This window comes from Ranitomeya imitator, chromosome 4 (genome assembly GCF_032444005.1).
Source record: "Ranitomeya imitator isolate aRanImi1 chromosome 4, aRanImi1.pri, whole genome shotgun sequence".
In the NCBI taxonomy this organism is placed as follows: Eukaryota; Metazoa; Chordata; class Amphibia; order Anura; family Dendrobatidae; genus Ranitomeya; species Ranitomeya imitator.
The window spans coordinates 272,523,010-272,544,735 of NC_091285.1; the positions used below are offsets into that span (position 1 = coordinate 272,523,010).

General features: G+C 43.5%; 1 protein-coding gene across 1 annotated transcript in view; it reads right to left on the reverse strand.

Moving 5' to 3' along the window:
• CNOT2 (CCR4-NOT transcription complex subunit 2) overlaps positions 1–21,726 on the reverse strand; it is a 106,275-nt gene that overhangs the window by 53,764 nt on the left and 30,785 nt on the right. Inside the window, exon 2 of the mRNA XM_069764613.1 lies at positions 434–556. Coding sequence (XP_069620714.1) covers positions 434–556 — 123 coding nt within the window. The remainder of the gene's footprint in view (positions 1–433; positions 557–21,726) is intronic.

Here is a 21,726-nt window from a genome sequence, read left to right on the forward strand (position 1 = left end):
TTCTGATGGGAGTCATACATACAAGGATAGGGATGAGGAGCCATGCATACCAGGATAGGGATGAGGAGCCGTGCATACCAGGATAGGGATGAGGAACCATGCAAACCAGGATGGGAATGAGGAAGCATGCATACCAGGATAGGAATGAGGAGGCCGTGCATACCAGGATAGGGATGAGAAGGCCGTGAATACCAGTATAGGGATGAGGGGACCTTGCATACCCGGGGTTAATAAGTTTTCCCAGTTTATTGTGGCAAAATTAGGTGCCTCGGCTTATACTCGGGTCAGCTTATACTTGAGTATACATGGTATTTGCTGTTATTATTATACCTAAAACATATTGGGATAGGATTTTGGAGATGGGAATACCCCTTTAATGAATACTTTAAATTGTGATCAGAATGGACAAAAAAAAAAGTTGCATCCAACTTACGTCTTTCTCCGACCGATGTGGAAACATCGAGGACTGGCCATAATACATATTCTCATCATGGTAGTCACTTTCGACCCCTTCTACAAACTTCTTTCTTGAAGCACCAAACATGCTGTATGTCACCTGAAAAATAATATGGAAAATACAATAAATAAATATTGTATGATTGCCCTGTAAAAGAAAGAGGGAACTAAATCTAAAGCAATTCTTATGTGTGATATCTTCAAGACTATTGCTCCCTTGTTTTCTGCCCTTTTATTCTGGAGAGAGATTGACTAGTGTGTACAGATCACGCTGCTCAAGCCATGGACAGCATTAATTAGAGTCTGGCTGTGTTATTGCACCCGGGCACATTTTACATACTTTGAGAAGCCGGGCAGGAGACCATGCAAGGGACTTGTCAAAGAGAGCAACCAACGGCAGCATCTACTATAGGCATACTTGTCATTTCATAAACACACATATAGGAGAAACCTATCAGTCTAAGGCTACTTTCACACTTGCGTCGGTACGGGTCCGTCATTAAGTGTCGGGCCGACGTACCGACGCACGTTGCGAAATTTGTGCACGACGTGGGCAGCGGATGCAGTTTTTCAACGCATCCGCTGCCCATTCTGAAGTCCGGGGAGGAGGGGGCGGAGTTCCGGCCACGCATGTGCGGTAGAAAATGGCGGACGCGACATACTAAAAAACGTTACATTGAACTTTTTTCGTGACGGTCCGCCAAAACTTGACGGATCCAGTGCACGATGGACGCGACGTGTGGCTATCCGTCGCTAATACAAGTCTATGGGCAAAACACGCATCCTGTGGGCACATTTTGCAGAATCGATTTTTTGCCCAAAACGACGAATTAAAAAAACTCTAGTGTGAAAGTAGCCTAAGGGAGCAGGGTGGGGTGAAACCTAAAGGAACCTGCCTCACCCTGCCTCACCTGCCAAAACACCCAATCCCCGGATAGCTATTTCAAGGATTTCCGCTCTCTACACCGTTTCAGAGTAAAACATACATGGCACAGCCGATGTGCTATTCATGCTGCCTGCAGTTTGGGCTGCATGAATCAGTTGACAGATTGCCTTTAATTGTAGCTTTTTTTTCATAAGCTTTACTTGGGAAAGCTTTCCAACTTGGCCTTAGAAAGCCTTTAATAAACCAACGTGCAGAATTTGTAAATCCTGGAATAGAAATGGGCGACAATGAGGTCAATCTCATTACTCTCAAATGCTTCAAAGCAAAAGAAGAATGGAATAATAAAACAAATGACAAACCCAAATTTAGTGTATAAAGAGGGTCATTCATAACATCAGATAGCAGATCATAAATCCCATGTGTGGCCCTCTGGTCAAGGCAGCAGCTTCTAAATGGCCGTTATAAAGATTTGTTAGGGCTACGCCAAAATAAAGTGCTCTGCAGACAAAGGTAAAACCAGTCCTAAAAGCCTACAAGTCAGACTGGCAAACATTCAAAGTTCTAAAAGTGGATTTAAGGAACTAAACCATGAAGTCATCAGAATCATAAAGCTATGGCCCTTACGTATGAGTGGCTGTGCTCTGTGCCATCAGTGTTTTAGATCCAGAAAAGTCAAATACTTAGAAAAACCAAACTACCAAATACCTTGTAGTTTTTATACATACACATCATCCACTTCTACCTCTTCATTTCACAATCAATGAATCCCAGATTTGTCAGAAACTGGGCCTATGACAGGGAATGAGCATTCAGCCGTGGAAACAGGACGCTGATCAGATGATGAAGGAGTCAGCTGATTGGATCGTTTATACAATCTGTCAGTAGGTTTTTGCTATGTAATCTGAGAACAGCATGAGGTAAGGATTAAACACTGAATTCAACTATGTGCCACATGTCCGGATGTGTGCAGTTTACTTCTAATAAAGGTCTTCTCACCTGGTGATCATTACTGCAGTGACTATCAGACAAGGTAACAAAAGCCTGCTGACAGATTTCCTTTAAATTATCTGTTATTGGAGATTTGTGTGCTCAGAAAAATTTGACCAAGGTTTGAGACCTTCATTAGCCTATAAAGTATGTGCCCACGATCAGGAATTGCAGCGTTTTGGACACAGCTCACCTGCGCCGAGTTCTACAATACAAGCACAATGGATAGGATTGATAGAAATCCCATGCCACTGTGCTTCCATTTACCGCTGTGTAAACTCACCCACGGTGGGGGTTTAACAGCCGATGCATGTCAATTTCCACAATAAAATGTATTGGATGCAGTAAATCCCACACATGCGGATTAGACTGTGTGACTGAATGCAGCCCTTTGGATGCAGTGAAAACACGTTGCGTCCAAAGCGCTGCTATTTCCTGATCGTGGGCACGTGCCCTAAGACTTTTTCACCATCATCGTTAGGAAAGGCCAGGCGATGCAAATTTCCCATCTTTATAAAAACCCAGCCTCCTCCAACCTTGCGCCAAAAAACATCAGCCATGGGTTCTTCTGAGCTGCTGTCTAGCACTCTGAAAATGGTGGAAGTCCACAAAGCAGGAGTAGGCAATAAGAAGATAGCAAAGTGTTTTCAAGTTGCCCTTTCCTCGGTTCAAAATGTAAATTAAAAAGTGGCAGCTTACAACAACAACAAAAAACAGTGGGGGGTCAAGATAAGGTCTGGAAGACCAAGCAAAATTAAAGTGAGAGCTGCTCATAGGAGAGGCAAATCAGAACCCCCACTTGACTGCAAAAGACCTTCAGAAAGATTTAGCAGACTCCGGAGTTGTGGTACATTGTTCTACTGTTCAGTGACACCTGCACAAATATGGCCTTCAAGGAAGAAACCTCTCCTGTGTCTTCACCATAAAATTCAGCGTCAGAAGCATGTAAAAGAACATCTAAACAAGACTGATGCATTTTGGAAACAAGTCCTGTGGACAGATGATGATAAAATAGAATTCTTTGGCCACAATGATCAAAAAGAACAGAATTTCAGGAAAAGAACATCTCATCAAGCATTAAGCATGAGGGTGGATCAATCATGCATTGGGGTGGTGTTGCAACCAATGGCACAGGGAACATTTCACGGGTAGGGGGAAGAATGGATTCAAAGAAACTTCAACAAATTCTTGAAGCAAACCTAACATCTGTAAGCAAACATGCAATCTGTAAAAAAAAAGCTGCAGTTGAAAAGAGGATGGCTTCTACAAATGATAATGATCCCAAAACAAGTCAAGATAGAAAGATATTTTCTTGCTTAACCCCTTAGCGACCGCCGATACGCCTTTTAACGGCGGCCGCTAAGGGTACTTAAACCACAGCGCCGTTAATTAACGGCGCTGTGGAAAAAGTCCATAGCGCCCCCCAGAGGCCGATTTTCTCCGGGGTCTCGGCTGCCGAGGGTAGCCGAGACCCCAGAGAACATGATTCGGGGGGTTTTTAACCCACCCCGCATTTGCGATCGCCGGTAATTTACCGTTTACCGGCGATCGCAAAAAAAAAAAAAAAAAAAGCGATCTCTTTTTAATTTCTCTGTCCTCCGATGTGATCGCACATCGGAGGACAGAGAAAAGGGGTCCCAGGTGGCCCCCCAATACTCACCTAGCTCCCCCGATGCTCCTCGTGTCTCCCGGTGGGCGCCGCCATCTTCAAAATGGCGGGCGCATGCGCAGTGCGCCCGCTGGCCGGCACCGGGAGAATCTTTGGGGTCTCGGCTGCCGGGGGTAGCCGAGACCCCAAAGAGCATGATCGGGGTCGGTATTACCGACCCCTGTTTTGCGATCGCCGGTAATTAACTGTTTACCGGCGACCGCAAAAAAAAAAAAAAAAAAGTAAAGTGTAATTCTCTGTCCTCTGATGTGATCGCACATCAGAGGACAGAGAAATAGGGGGATTCGGGGACCCTAGCATACTCACCTAGGTCCCTGGATCCTCTTGCTGCTCCTCCTGGCCGCCGGCAGCAGAACATGGCGGACGCATGCCCAGTGCACCCGCCATCTGTCTCCATCTGCCGGCCGGCAGGAGAACAGCAGTTGGGGCTAAAATTAGGGGTAGGGTTAGGGGTAGGGTTAGGGGTAGGGTTAGGGGTAGGGCTAGGGTTAGGGCTAGGGTTAGGGCTAGGGTTGGGGCTAAATTTAGGGTTAAGGTTGGGGCTAAATTTAGGGTTAGGGTTGGGGCTAAACTTAGGGTTAGGCTTCTTTCACACTTACGTCGGTACGGGGCCGTCGCAATGCGTCGGCCCGACATACCGACGCACGTTGTGAAAATTGTGCACAACGTGGGCAGCAGCTGTAGTTTTTCAACACATCCGCTGCCCAATCTATGTCCTGGGGAGGAGGGGGCGGAGTTACGGCCACGCATGCGCGGTCAGAAATGGCGGATGCGACGTACAAAAAAACGTTTCATTGAACGTTTTTTTGTGACGACGCTCCGCCAAAACACAACTGATCCAGTGCACGACGGACGCGACGTGTGGCCATCCGTCACGATCCGTCGGCAATACAAGTCTATGGGCAAAAAACGCATCCTGCGGGCACATTTGCAGGATCCGTTTCTTGTCCAAAACGACGGATTGCGACAGAATGCCAAACGACGCAAGTGTGAAAGTAGCCCTAGGGCTAGGGTTAGGGTTGGGGCTAAAGTTAGGGCTAGGGTTGGGGCTAAAGTTAGGGTTAGAGCTGGCATTAGGGTTAGGGTTTGGATTAGGGTTGGTATTAGGGTTAGGGTTGGCATTAGGGTTACGCTTGGGATTAGGGTTAGGTTTGGGATTAGGGTTAGGGTTGTGATTAGGGGTGTATTGGGATTAGGGTTAGGTTTGAGGTTAGGGTTGAGATTAGGATTAGGGGTGTGTTGGATTTAGGGTTTTGATTAGGGTTATGGTTAGGGTTGACATTAGGGTTGTTTTGGGGTAAGGGTTGTGATTATGGTTAGGGTTAGTGATTAGGATTATGGATGAGGTTGGGATTAGGGTTAGGGGTGTGTTGGGGTTAAGGTTGGAGCTAGAATTGGGGGGTTTCCACTGTTTAGGTACATCAGGGGGTCTCCAAACACGACAGCCAATTTTGCGCTCAAAAAGTCAAATGGTGCTCCCTCCCTTCTGAGCTCTGCCGTGCGCCCAAACAGTGGGTTACCCCCACATATGGGGCATCAGCGTACTCGGGATAAATTGGACAACAACTTCTGGGGTCCAATTTCTCTTGTTACCCTTGTGAAAATAAAAACTTGGGGGCTACAAAATCTTTTTTGTGAAAAAAAAAATATTTTTTATTTTCACGACTCTGCATTCTAAACTTCTGTGAAGCACTTGGGCATTCAAAGTTCTCACCACATATCTAGATAAGTTCCTTGGGGGGTCTAGTTTCCAAAATGGGGTCACTTGTGGAGGGTTTCTACTGGTTAGGTACATCAGGGGCTCTGCAAACGCAACATAATACCCGCAGACCATTCTATCAAAGTCTGCATTCCAAAACGGCGCTCCTTCCTTCCGAGCTCTGCCGTGCGCCCAAACAGTGGTTTACCCCCACATATGGGGTACCAGCATACTCAGGACAAATTGGACAACAACTTTTGGGGTCCAATTTCTCTTGTTACCCTTGTGAAAATAAAAATTTGGTGGCTAAAAAATCTTTTTTGTGGAAAAAAAAATATTTTTTATTTTCACGGGTCTGCATTATAAACTTCTGTGAAGCACTTGGGCATTCAAGGTTCTCACCACACATCTAGATAAGTTCCATGGGGGGTCTAGTTTCCAAAATGGGGTCACTTGTGGGGGATTTCTACTGTTTAGGCACATCAGGGGCTCTCCAAACGCGACATGGCGTCCGATCTAAATTCCAGCCAATTCTACATTGAAAAAGTAAAACGGCACTCCTTCTCTTCCAAGCTCTGCGGTGCGCCCTAACAGTTGTTTACCCCCACATATTGGGTATCAGCGTACTCAGGAGAAATTGCACAACAACTTTTGTGGTCTAATTTCTCCTGTTACCCTTGTGAAAATAAGAATTTGTGGGCGAAAAGATCATTTTTGTGTAAACAAAAGCGATTTTTTATTTTCACGGCTCTACGTTATAAACTTCTGTGAAGCACTTGGGGGTTCAAAGTGCTCACCACACATCTAGATAAGTTCCTTAAGGGGTCTAGTTTCCAAAATGGTGTCACTTGTGGGGAGTTTCCACTGTTTAGGCACATCAGGGGCTCTCTAAATGTGACATGGTGTCCGATCTCAATTCCAGCCAATTCTGCATTGAAAAAGTCAAACGGCGCTCCTTCACTTCTAAGTTCTGCGGTGCGCCCAAAAAGTGGTTTACCCCCACATATGGGGTATTGGCGTATTCAGGAGAAATTGCATAACAAAATTTATGGTTACATTTCTGTTTTTACACTTGTGAAAATAAAAAAAATGGTTCTGAATTAAGATGTTTGCAAAAAAAAGTTAAATGTTCATTTTTTCCTTCCACATTGTTTCAGTTCCTGTGAAGCACGTAAAGGGTTAATAAACTTCTTGAATGTGGTTTTGAGAACCTTGAGGGGTGTAGTTTTTAGAATGGTGTCACACTTCATTATTTTCTATCATATAGACCCCTCAAAATGACTTCAAATGTGATGTGGTCCCTAAAAAAAAATGGTGTTGTAAAAATGAGAAATTGCTGGTCAACTTTTAACCCTTATAACTCCCTAACAAAAAAAAAATTTGTTTCCAAAATTGTGCTGATGTAAAGTAGACATGTGGGAAATGTTATTTATTAACTATTTTTCATGACATATCTCTCTGATTTAAGGGCATAAAAATACAAAGTTTGAAAATTGCAAAATTTTAAAAATTTTCGCCATATTTCCGTTTTTTTCATAAATAATCGCAAGTAATATCGAAGAAATGTTAGCACTAACATGAAGTACAATATGTCACGAAAAAACAATCTCAGAATCAGCGGGATCCGTTGAAGCGTTCCAGAGTTATAACCTCATAAAGTGACAGTGGTCAGAATTGCAAAAATTGGCCTGGTCATTAAGTACCAAATTGGCTCTGTCACTAAGGGGTTAAAACACAAAAGGAAATGTGTCATCTTTAACGTTGGCTTTTTAGAGATCATTTCATCTTCAACTTCCTTAACTGTTCACAATAACAGTCATTTTGACCAGGGGTGCCCAAACCTTTACATGCCACTGTATTAATTTTGTATCAGTCCATGTGAACAGTTGATTGTCTCAAGTTTCCCGGTTTATGTTTATTACTCAATGTAAAACCATTTTTGGTACTCAAAACTGGAGAGAAAAAAAATCCTTCCATGTAAAGAAAACAGCCTTAGAAAAATAATCCATTTTTAATATAATAGCCACTCTTGCAAGCATTAATAATACTGTTCCTCAATATTGTTTACTTGCAAAGTTGTTTTTTTCCCTCAAAGTTGTATACTTTATGAGAATGTCTTCATAAGAAAACCCCTTTTAACACTTTAAACCTGAAGCGTGGGTGCCTGCTGTGTTAGATAGCTGGCAGCCAAAAGTGGTGTTGCACTAGGAGCTGATTTCCATCGCATCAATGCAACCTCTTAAATGCCACTCTCTACTGCGACAGACTTCAAGGTGGCAGTTGTCAGTTCGGACTATCATCAGCCTCCCAATGGCTGGCCTTCATAAGGAGAAATCTTCAGTTTCCCAATACACTGCAATACTTAAAAAGGTTTTCCACTACTAATTTAGCCCGCTTCATTTGTTTTAACTCTTCCAAACTCTTTTCTAATACACTTTTAGTACCTGCCATGCTCCTGTAAGCTCATTGTTGTGTGGGTCACATCCTTCTGTTTTGATTCTGGCTCCACTACTTCCGATCTGGGGACAGGACTCAGCAGGGCACCTCACTGGTGGGGGCGAGGCTACATCTTGGCAAGTGACAGCAGTCTGAGTATGGATGCTCAGATTTCACTCTCCTCTCTTCTTGGATGCTGCTTTGAAGTGCAGTCCATTCAGACAAGCTCTGCGATATGCTGATCATTAGAAAGTATATCAAAGGGCCTATCAGCTGGAGGCAAGGCACTATAGAGGCAGGATTATATTCAGTGCTCTTTAATATAAGATCCAAACCACCAGTTGGCTCCAGATACATCATGACAACATGATCGAAGGATAAAGGCCAGAAGGTATCTTCCCATAACGGAGGTTAATGATCTCATTGTCAAACATTGCAATATATGCCCGTGAAGTTTGGGGAAAAAATGCATTAGTGGGTAGTGGGGTGTGTGTCTATGCTGAGGCACAATGATGGTGTCTTTGCAGCTCAGCCATCGTTAGGTTATTTGCAATTACAAATACTAATATATAAAGCAGCTTGTAAAATCAAATACTTGAACAGTAAACACTTCTGAGGTCATGTACAGAAGTGGTTATTAGTGATGAGCAAGCGTGCTCGTTACTACTTGTTACTCGCTCGAGCATCAGTGAGTTTGTCATGCTCTTTACTCAGCAAGTATTTTGTGAATGCTCCAGCAGCTCAAGTCCCACCCCATGTTTGGCGGTTTTTTAGACATCCAATACGGGGATTGCCTGCCAGTCACTGTAATGCCGGGTTGTGGCATTACTGTGACTGGCTGGCTGCATACCATCATTAGGTCTATACAGTGTCTTGCAAACTTTTCAACCTTTTCCCACATATCATGCTTCAAACGTATAGATACCAAATGTAAACTTTTGGTGAAGAATCAACAACAATTGGAACACAATTGTGAAGTTGAACGAAATGTATTGGTTATTTAAATTTTTGTGGAAATTCAAAAACTGAAAAGTGGGGTGTGCAATATTATTCGGCCCCTTTACTTTCAGTGCAGCAAACTGACTCCAAAAGTTCATTGTGGATCTCTGAATGATCCAATGTTGTCCTAAATGCCTAATGATGATAAATATAATCCACCTGTGTGTAATCTGTGTGTTCTGTCTGAAGCACAGAGAGCATCATGAAGACCAAGGAATACAAGAATACAACAGGCAGGTCCGTGATACTGTTGTGGAGAAGTCTAAAGCCGGATTTGGATACAAAATGATTTCCAAAAAAGAGATCTACAGCTGAGGTGGGACAGTCTGTCCATAGGACAACAATCAGTCGTACACTGCACAAATCTGGCCTTTATGGAAGAGTTGCGAGAAGAAAGCCATTTCTCAAAGATAGCCATAAAAAGTGTAATTTAAAGTTTGTAACAAGCCACCTGGGAGACACACCAAACATGTGGAAGAAGGTGCTGTGGTCAGATGAAACCAAAATCGAACTTTTTGACAACAATGCCAAACGATATGTTTAGCGTAAAGGCAACACAGCTCATCACCCTGAACACACCATCCCTACTGTCAAACATGGCGGTGGCAGCATCATGGTTTGGGCCTGCTTTTATTCAGCAGGGACAGGGAAGATGGTTAAAATTGATGGGAAGATGGCTGTAGCCAAATACAGGACCATTTTTGAAGAAAACCTGTTGGAGTCTGCAAAAGACCTGAGACTGGGACGGAGATTTGTCTTCCAACAAGACAATGATCCCAAACATAAAGCAAAATCTACAATGGAATGGTTCACAAATAAATGTATCCAGGTGTTAGAATGACTAAGGGTACAGTCACACAGTGGCATTTTGATCGCTACGATGGCACGATCCGTGACGCTCCAGCATCATAACAATATCGCTCCAGCGTCGTAGACTGCTGTCACACTTTGCAATGTACGACGCTGGAGCGATAATTTCATGACGTATGTGCGATGTAGAAGCCGTTGGTTACTATGTGCACATCGTATACAATATCGTGCACACCTTTGTTACACCATGCGATCATGCCGCCACAGCGGGACACTAGACGACGAAAGAAAGTTTCAAACGATCTGCTACGATGTACGATTCTCAGCGGGGTCCCTGATCGCAGGAGCGTGTCAGACACAGCGAGATCGCTGGAACGTCACGGATATATCGCTGGAACGTCACGAATCGTGCCATCGTAGCGATCAAAATGCCACTGTGTGACGGTACCCTAAGTCAAAGTCCAGACCTCAATCCAATCGAGAATCTGTGGAAAGAGCTGAAAACTGCTGTTCACAAACAATCTCCATCAAACCTCACTGAGCTCGAGCTGTTTGCCAAGGAAGAATGGGCAAGAATTTCAGTCTCTTGATGTACAAAACTGATAGAGACATACCCAAGCGACTTGCAGCTGTAATCGCAGCAAAAGATGGCGCAACAAAGTATTAAGTTAAAGGGGCCAAATAATACTGCACGCCCCACTTTTCAGTTTTTGAATTTCCACAAAAATTTAAAATAACCAATATATTTAGTTCAACTTCACAATTGTGTTTCACTTGTTGTTGATTCTTCACCAAAAATTTACATTTGGTATCTTCATGTTTGAACTTAAGTATGATATGTGGGAAAAGGTTATGTTGGCGCTATATAAATAAAATTATTATTATTATAAAGGTTGAAAAGTTCCAGGGGGCCGAATACTTTTGCAAGGCACTGTAAGACCTGTGACACTATGCTTGGCACACTGTAACCCAGAAACAGGCAGAGCACAGAGATGCTGCTGAAAGAGGGACAGAATTGTAGCCGAGTATAGGCAGGGATTCAACCACATTTAGATTTCTTTCAATTACAAAAACAGCCCTTCTTAGGGCTAATGAAAATTAATAGTATACTGCTGTTAGCAGCACTTAGGGAGAGACTGTGGTGAAGGGATAGTGTAGGACAAGACATGGCTCATTGCACTTCCTTCTTTTCTGCCGCAACTCATACCAGAAGCCCTTCTCAAAGCTAATATTTTTGCTCTTAATCCTGCAATTTGTTTTGAGGAGGGAAATGTTATACACCATTTTTACTGCGACAGTTATGCATCACAAGCATACAGCCAGATTTGGTTGGATCTAAATAGCATTGTTATATTGATTCTGCAGTGTAACAAGTTCATGTGAGGTGGGCAAATTTATATATTCTAGTATTCCTGACAATTTTATTCAGCAGACAAATATTATACGCAATTTATACTGCACCAGTTGTGCATCAAAACAAAAAAGACAGACTTGTCCGGTTAGAAACAGCATTGCTATATTGATAACACAGTGCAAGAAGTCTATCTGACATGGGCCAATTTTCCTGTCCTGTGAGCAAGGTTTTCTCAACAGGGATATATCATGCGTAATCTCAAATGGGCAAGGTGAGCGGTAAGGGAATGGGCGTGATGCTGAAGGTGAAATTGTGCCTGCTGCAGAAGTACAACAAACACACATGTTGATCTAGCTTGCTGCCCCACTTTGCAGGGGGGCACAGAACTCTTGAAGCCAGACCACTGTGAAAAGGTTGTTCGATGGATAGCAGGTAATGCTTCTAGTCCATTTGCCAGCACCACCCTGTTCTCTACACCATGGGTGCATTCCTCGAGGGCCACTAACAGGTCATGTTTTCAGGATTTCCTTGTACTGCACAGGTAATAATTTAATCACCTGCACGGAATGATTCCAACACCTTGTGTAATGCAAAGGAAATCTTGAAAACACGCAAGGTCTGAGGCCCTCGAGGAATGCAGTTTAACACCCCTGCTCTACACGGTCCAGTCTCAGTAGCCGTGATTCTGGACCACATAATCCTCACCCTGATTCTGATTCCTCTCACCATGCAGATTGCCCAGAGATGAGTGATCCCATACTTGGACTCTGTGAAGTGCTGTTCACATTTCCATTAATAGATTTTGGCCTCTCACCCTACCCATTTCAAGTGAGACATGAGGAGATCGTATGTAGAGAAGACCAAATATATGAACAGCCACGCTCACAAGAAGGCAATGGTGGAAAAATGAAATTACTGTCACAAGAGGTGGATGATGATGAGACAATTGCCAACAAATGATGTTGTTACATCAGCAAGTGAGGAGGAGGAAAAGGGTGCGCAAGTGAAAGACGACGTGGTGAACGATGAAGTCATTGACCCAACCTGGGATGGTGACATGCAGAGCGGACAGCAGCGAACAGAGGGAGGCATCTGCAGAACCACAACAGCCAGGAAGAGGCAGTGGTGTGGCCAGAGACACAAGGTGGGTAATTGTTCCCCAGAGCACTAACACGGGTAAAGTTGCCAAGCCAAGGGTTGGGTGTTCCAGAGTTTGGCGCTTTTTTTCTTTAAAGACAGTCCAATTAACCCCAAAAAAGTTATTTGACACATGCCTACATCAGCAGGGGCGGCACAACTACCAGCCTGACCACCACCAGAATGCTCAGGAACATGCAATCAAAGCACCCAACTACTTGGGACGAACGCCGGAGTCCAGAAACAGTGTGTGCGGGTGACACCACTGCCTCTTCTGCTGCTCTATGTGCAGGCTAATCCCCTGTCCATGATGTAGGTGAAAATGCCTACAGCTGATGGTGGGTGCCTCCACTTGCACCCACCATCAGTATCCACGTCCTTGTCGCAGCACAGCGTTCAGTTGTCCCTACCCTAGTCCTTGAAACACAAGCATAAATACGCAGCCACCACCCACCTCATGGCAGTGGCCGTCCCTCAGTACTCGTTCCCAAATCACCACTGTTTCTCCCAGTGTGCCGACCCCGCCTTACACAAGCACGAGCCTCACAACATCAACCGTGCCCTGACCAACACCGTTACTGGGAAGGTCCTCAACTACAGACACCTGGACAAGAGCTTGTGGCCAGGGACGCTATATTTCCCTGGCGGCACACTCTGTGAACATTGTGGAAGCAGGGATCCAGTTGGACCATGGGATGAACATGTGCTACCAACACAGAGTATTGCAGGCCCCAATTCAATCATTGTTTCCCCCACCTTCTACAGCAGATCATGCACCTACTCCTCCTCACCCTCCATCTCTGAAACATCTACATCAGTCGCAAGCTGGAAGCTCTGCAGCACTGCCTCAGCCAAGCGGCAACAGGTTCTGCTGAAACTAATCTGCATAGGTGACAAACCACACACCGCCGCGGAGTTGTTGATAGTACTATCAGACCAGACTGATCTGTGGCTCTCGCCCCTGAAACCCCAACCAGGCATGGTCGTGTGTGACAATCCCCATATCCTGGTTGCAGCTCTGAAGTTTGGCAACCTTGCTCATGTACCATGCCTGGCCCACGTGCTCAACTTGGTGGTTCAGCGTTTTTTCAAAACCTACCCAGGTCTGCTTGAGCTACTTGTGAAAGTACGCCGCATTTGTGCCCATTTCCGCAAGTTAGCTCCAGCTGCCACTGTCCTAGTAGTGCTGCAGCAGAGTTTGCAACTTCCAGCTCCTCAACTGGTGTGCGATGTAACCACGCATTGGAATTCAACGTTACATATGTTGGCATGGCTTTGTGAGCAGCAAATGGCAGTAGTTGAATACCAGCTACCTTATGCCCGTCGGCGTTCCGGTTAGCTTCCGCACATAAGCGCTGATGAGTGGGCATGGATGTCTGACATCTGTGCAGTTCTGCAAAATTTTGGAGGACTCGACCAAGATGATGAGCGGCGATGATGCCATAATCAGCATCACTGTCTTGCTTCTCTGTCTACTGAAACGCTCAGTGCACACACTTGAAGAGGAGGCTTTGTAAGTGGAGCAAGTGGAGATGGAGCAACAAACTATACTGGTTGATGCTACACAGCCCAGCCTCTTATCTTCTCAAAGCGGATTGGGTGATGAGGAGGAGGAACAGGAGTGGGTTGCCTGCGCTACAGACGGTACTACCCACACAACATTCATCTTGTCTGTTCAGTGTGGAAGGCCTGAAGACGAGGAGAACATGGACAGTTGTCCTCCTGGCGGGGACAGGGAAGTCTTGGCTGTTCGCAGTATGGCACACATGGCTGAGTTTATGTTCCACTGCCTTTCTCATGACCCTCATAATGTATGCATTTTGGCCAACACTTATTACTGGTTGTCATTCTTCTAGACCCACGCTACAAAGAGAACTTTACATCTCTCCTTTCCGTGGCAGAGAGGTCTAATAAAATGTTGCAGTACCAGAAGACCCTAGTATAAGGATTTTTTTTTTTAATTCTTATCAGGCAAAGCTGGTGGCAGAGGTCAAAGTTCCTTGGACAATCAAGTAAAGGAGGTGAGGGAGACACACACACACCAGATGCATCAGAGGCAGGTGAACGATCTCAAAAGTTCTGGGACAGTTTTCTCAGGCCCTGCCAGCACCCAAGCACTGATTCACGGGATACTGTGATAATGAGGGTTTTGGAAGGTGCAAGAACACCTTACAGACCCGTACCAGCGTCCTCTGTGATTCTTCTGTGCCTTACAACTACTGGGTATCCAAGCTAGACACATGGCATAAACTCTCTCTCTAAGGCTGGAGTCACACACAATGTATAAAAAAATCTGTCCGATTATGTCTGCCGAGATTCGCACAAATGTTCTCCATATGGTGATCCATATGTCATCCATGTGCAATGCCAGGATGCATTTTTTTCCTCAAAAAAGTATCCGTATGGTGAGATTTTCTCACACACTTGCAAAATGAGCAAATAATGGCTGAGACAATTTCCTGTCACCTGCCCAATGCCTGAGAATTTCTCGCAAGTCACACGCATGGTCCGTGTGCTGTGTGATTTTTTTCTTGCACCCATAGACTTGCATTGGCGTTTCTCAGCTAAGATATGCGGACAATCGCAGCATGCTGCGATTTCACTCCCAAGTATAATAAGGACGAGAAAAAAATGGATGATGGGAGCTGCCCCATAGATTAACATTGGTCCGAGTGCTATGCGATTTTTTATCGCTTAGCACTCGTCCGTATTACGCTGTAGTGTGACCCTGGCCTAAGCCTTAGAGGTCCTGGCCTGGCCTGCCGCTAGAATTTTGTCAGAGCGGATTTTTAGTGTCGCTGGAGATATTATAATTGATAGAGCATCCGCCCTGTCAACTCAAAATGCTGACAAGCTCACTTATCAAAATGAACAAGGGTTGGATTGGGCCAGACTTCTCTACACCACCGGATGACAGCAGCGGAACAAACTAAAATCCAGTGTGATTTTTTTTGGTCTATTTCCATGCACCTCTTTACAACCAAACATGGGTATACGCTTCAGGAACTCATCTTTATGTCATCTTTCTTCTCCTCCTCTACCACCATATCAACAGGGTGAGCATGCTACCCTCGCTATAATTTTTTTTAAGGGTGTTTATGATGCCCGCATTAACAATGTTTAGAGGCCTAATGCAAACATTTTGTAAATATGTATGTCCCGCAGGAGTAAATGTTTTTCAGCCCATGCTAAGTGCATAGGCATTACCAGTCTAGGATACCCACTCCTTAATAATGGTAAAAAAAATGTTTTGAGGCCCTCCACTACATCTTTTCAAAGGGGTATTGGATTGCCTCCTAATTTTTGGCATCCCTTGCATTTCGTGCATACGCTTTACCAGAAAAAGAGACCAACTCCTTTGTAATGGGCAAAAATGCTTTTCTGAGGCTCCACCTTCCAGTTGAGGGAACATTTTTGGAAACCAAAAGAGCAGGTGGGTTCTATTAGTATATGATCCAGTGTCTTATAGTGGGCTGAGACAGGAGACTTTGTACAGCAAGTACAGAAGATCCTGGTCTCCTTCATATCAGGCTGAGTAGATGCGAAATGCTCCACTATATTACCCAGTAGGGTTGATGAAATAACAGTCCTTGATGCTGCTACTGCTACGTTATACGAATCCTTTTTTTCACGGCTAATTCAAATAGATTCTATTCTGTTATAATAATACTGCTTTTATCTGCAATTCGTCTACAATGAGGTGTGGTAGTAGGGATAGCGTATTACAGCCATCTACTTAGGGATTATTGCCTTATAAATTATCATTGTACTAGCTTTTTTGAATGCACTCTGACAGATTCATGTTTTGACGGTGAGCTGTACTCTGAAATTCATCAAAGCTGGCAATAGTGCGTTCCTACAGATTTTGTTGCTGCCACCTACAATAAAAAAAAAATCTTTTCTGGTTCAGAGCCCTTCTATATTCTACAATAATACCACTCTTATCTGCAATTTTTCTACGGTTAGGTGTAGCAGTTGGTATAGCGTATGACAGGCATCTAGTCAGGGATTATTGCATTATAAACGCCAAGCCATGTTGCGGCTTTTCTCCATGCACTCATTGACTGATTCATTTTTTTTTTTACAGTGGTCTGTACTCAAAAATTCCTCAAAGTAGGCAAGATAACTGATTTAATATGTCCATTCACAGTTTCTCTGCAGCATCTGTATGTAAGAGGTAGTGGTGGGAGACTTTACGCTACTGGAGCTGGAATTACCACTTCTCAGCTCTCTAGTGCCTTGTTTTCATCTATTTCTACTTCTTAAAGTATATTTGTGGTCATTGTCCTGCTGGAAGACCCTTGACCTAGGATGTAAACACAGCTTTCTGACCCCAAGCACTACACTGCGACACAAAATCCTTTGGGGATCTTCACATTTCATGTCTTGCACACAGTTAAGGCACCCAGGTTCAGAGGCAGCAAACCAACCCCAAAATATCTTTGAACCTCCACCATATGTGATAAATACTGTGCTCTTTTATTTGTACTGTAAATGGAATGAGGCCTAAATACTAGAATGATGTGCTTTACCAAAAAAACTATCTTGGTCTTATCTGTCCACAAAAAGCCTGCTGGCCCTCTAAAAATAGTGCGGGCTGCCTACTGGCCCTACAAGTTTCAAACTTTACAGTATTAATACAAAAAAGAAAATGTGCCCACCTCAGGTGGATAAATTATATTGCAGTAGCAATATACAGCTATGCAATGCATAGCTGGCTGGTGGGCATCCAAAAACAGCTTAGTGAGGGCTGACTGCTGGCCCTCTACAAATAGTGATGGACCTGGAAATAAAAACTGAGTCCCTTCTTTATAAATAAAACAAGGTGTGTCTGAACAAGTCTCACACACCACATGGCCAGATAAGGTATTAAAATGATAAAATTACATTTCCTGTTGAATGTTTTTTTTACCATTGAAAGCAATGCAAATGTGCAAAAACACTGCGTGTGAACATAGCTCAAGGTGTGCAGGAGCTTTTTTTTTTCCTCTTATTTATTTTGGACTCCTATACCTTAGATCATTATCCTGGAAAGGCTTTTTCTTTACATTTTTCCAGTAAAATCCATTTTAACTTCGATTTTGTCCATTTTATTGTCAGTCCGTTAAAGTGGCGTAAGACTGACACCATTTTTCCCAGCAGTGACCGGCGATTTACAGATGCTTCCAGTGGTCTTCCCCATGCCATTTCAGAGCGGTTTCCATTGATTTAAGCAATTTTAAGATGCTCTCCAGGCGTCCGAAAAAATGCTTGAGTTTCCCATTGACTTCCATTATACTCGTTTCCTGGGTCGAGCACCTGAGTATTACGATTTGCTGGACTCGAGTAACGAGTACACAAAGATTTTAGCGCTGGCTCATCTCTAGTGGTTACAGCACTGATCCAGGACCGATGATTGGAGATTAGATCCTGTTTGTCATATTTTTAGCTTATATTTAGGGAGTAAGCCTGGAAACCTTCTGTTGGACACACTAAACTTCCCCACAGAACTCCATTACTCAGACAGAAACCAAGTGTCCTGTTGGGATTCTGAGCTAGTCGGAAATACTCCTTCAATCTTATGACATGCTCATGAGGCTCTTCATTTTTAAAACTGCACACTGTATATAAAGAGTAACGGTCACCAGATTGCACAATGCCATCTGCATACATTAGTAAATCTATTAGACCTGATAACGTTGGTGTACTTATTTTGAAAACAGATGTCATAACGACATTATTATCCACTTATTAAAAATGAACATGTTATTATGGTAGGTGGTAAAAAACTTTCAAAAGGATAACAGTCATTTTGACATGGATTCTCTGGGTAAGCACACAAGCCTCATCAAGTCATACGGATCTATTTAAAGGGTAACTGTATTGTCAGAATCAGCTGTCCTGTATGTACGTGTGGAGGAACACAATTTCTGGCTGTTCGAAGACTTGTATCCTGCATTTCCCTGGTTCCCCTCTGTATGCTCCATGTCTAATTTGCAATCCACCCTGAGCTGGTGGGAGACCAGCTACTATGCTGTGGGGTCTTCCTTACACAAAACAGCACAGAGAGGAATTCCCGCTCTTCATTCCTCTTTTCTATTTAGCTCACAGGAACAAGCAGAAATAGCATGGAGGGGTGGTGGGCTTTGTAGAAGTGGATGAAGCTCTGGGATGAGGGACGATCTGTCAGGAAGCTTAGCAGGATCATTCTGAGTCTCCATCTTCCCCATTCCTCACTTCTTCATAGAGTATAATACAGTGTATAACCCGACACCTCACTGTGCTCTCCACCTCATCTTACGTTTAGCAATAAGGATTTATGTTGGGGTTTTGTTTTAAGTGGACGACATAATGAGGAGGTGATGATGAGGAGTGTCTGATAAGTGGAGGAGGCAGCAGATTTCTCCGATGACATATTATAACGCTTCCTATATTTGTATGCACTATTGACTTAAGCCAACTTTGTTGAAAATACAGTTCAGGTTTTATTAATGTATGCAGTTTGTATTGTGATAGGTGTTGACATTTGTCCTTTAAAGCACCACTTGGGTGTTTGTTTTATTTCACCCCCGAAGTGGTATCACTGTCTGTTCCTTGCCTGTAGTAACACCCCCAGCTGCCGTCGGCTCAGTCACACAGCACCCCGCAAGGATGTCCACATGCCCTAATAGAGCACATAAATAGGCTTCTCAAATCCAGTCCAGAGCACCCACCAACACATCATGTTTTCAGGATTTCCTTAGTATTGCATAGGTGATGGAATTAATGCTTGGGCAGGTGATGAAAGGATCACCTGTGCAATAGTAAGGATATCCGGAAAACATGACCTGTTGGTGGCTCTTGAAGACTGAAGTTGGGAAACATTGACCTAATGGCTAGAAGGTTGGAGGAGTGTTTAAACTAGGAATTGGGGGGGAGGGTATTCATTTTATAGGAGGGGAAGATAGTGCAGACAGAGTCCTGGGCACAAATAAGGAAGTTGGGGGTGGCGGTGGCATGGGGGGTGGGGTCAGAACAGTTAATAATTTAAGAAATAGAGGTACAGAGAGGAACATAAAGTGCATGTATACTAATGCCAGAAGCCTCGCCAACAAAATGGACGAATTAGAACTAATGTTGTTGGAGCATAATTATGACATGGTGGGGATATCTGAAACGTGGCTGGATGAGAGCCATGACTGGGCTGTTAACTTGCAGGGCTATAGCCTGTTCAGAAATGACCGTACAGATAAGCGAGGGGGAGGGGTGTGTTTATATGTAAAATCATCCTTAAAACCCATCCTGCGCGATAATATAGGTGAATCTAATAAAAATGTAGAATCCCTGTGGGTGGAGATAAGGGGAGGGGGAAAAAATAATAAATTACTGATAGGGGTTTGTTATAAATCTCCAAAAATAATGGAAGCAATGGAGAATATCCTCGTAAAGCAAATAGATGAAGCTGCGACTCAAGGAGAAGTAATTATTATGGGGGACTTCAACTACCCTGAAATAGATTGGGGAACAGAAACCTGCAGTTCCAGCAAAGGTAATCGGTTTTTGACAATTATGAGAGACAATTACCTTTCACAACTGGTTCAGGACCCAACAAGAAGGGGGGCACTGCTAGACCTAATATTAACCAACAGGCCAGACCGCATATCAAATATAAGGGTTGGGGGTTACTTGGGAAATAGCGATCACAAAATAATAAGTTTTCATGTATCCTTTAAAAAGATGTGTAGTAGAGGGGTTACAAGGACACTAAACTTCAGGAGGGCAAATTTCCAACGGATGAGAGAGGATCTTGGTGCAATTAACTGGGACGATATCCTGAGACACAAAAATGCACAGAGAAAATGGGAGACGTTTATTAGCATCCTGGATAGGACCTGTGCACAGTATATACCGTATGGGAATAAACATATTAGAAATAGGAGGAAACCAATATGGCTAAATAGAGCTGTAAGGGGCGCAATAAGGGACAAAAAGAAAGCATTTAGAGAATTAAAGGAAGTAGGTAGTGAGGAGGCATTAAATAAATACAGAAAATTAAATAAATTCTGTAAAAAGCAAATCAAGGCAGCAAAGATTGAGACAGAGAGACTCATTGCCAGAGAGAGTAAAAATAATCCTAAAATATTCTTTAACTACATAAATAGTAAGAAACTAAAAAATGATAGTGTTGGCCCCCTTAAAAATAGTCTGGGTGAGATGGTGGATGAGGATGAGGAAAAAGCCAATATGCTAAATGACTTTTTATCATCAGTATTTACACAAGAAAATCCCATGGCAGACAAAATGTCTAGTGATAAAAATTCCCAATTAAATGTCACCTGCTTAACCCAGCAGGAAGTGCGGCGGCGTCTAAAAATCACTAAAATTGACAAATCTCCGGGCCCGGATGGGATACACCCTCGAGTACTGCAGGAATTAAGTACAGTCATTGATAGACCATTATTTTTAATCTTTAAAGACTCCATAATAACAGGGTCTGTGCCACAGGACTGGCGTATAGCAAATGTGGTGCCAATATTCAAAAAGGGAACAAAAACTGAACTCGGAAACTATAGGCCAGTAAGCTTAACCTCTACTGTGGGTAAAATCCTGGAGGGCATTCTAAGGGATGCTATACTGGAGTATCTGAAGAGGAATAACCTCATGACCCAGTATCAGCACGGGTTTACTAGGGACCGTTCATGTCAGACTAATTTGATCAGTTTCTATGAAGAGGTAAGTTCCGGATTGGACCAAGGGAACCCAGTGGATGTAGTGTATATGGACTTTTCAAAAGCTTTTGATACGGTGCCACACAAAAGGTTGATACATAAAATGAGAATAATGGGGATAGGGGAAAATATGTGCAAGTGGGTTGAGAGCTGGCTCAGGGATAGGAAACAAAGGGTGGTTATTAATGGAGCACACTCGGACTGGGTAGCGGTTAGCAGTGGGGTACCACAGGGGTCAGTATTGGGCCCTCTTCTTTTTAACATATTTATTAATGACCTTGTAGGGGGCATTCAGAGTAGAATTTCAATATTTGCAGATGACACTAAACTCTGCAGGGTAATCAATACAGAGGAGGACAATTTTATATTACAGGATGATTTATGTAAACTAGAAGCTTGGGCTGATAAATGGCAAATGAGCTTTAATGGGGATAAATGTAAGGTCATGCACTTGGGTAGAAGTAATAAGATGTATAATTATGTGCTTAATTCTAAAACTCTGGGCAAAACCGTCAATGAAAAAGACCTGGGTGTATGGGTGGATGACAAACTCATATTCAGTGGCCAGTGTCAGGCAGCTGCTACAAAGGCAAATAAAATAATGGG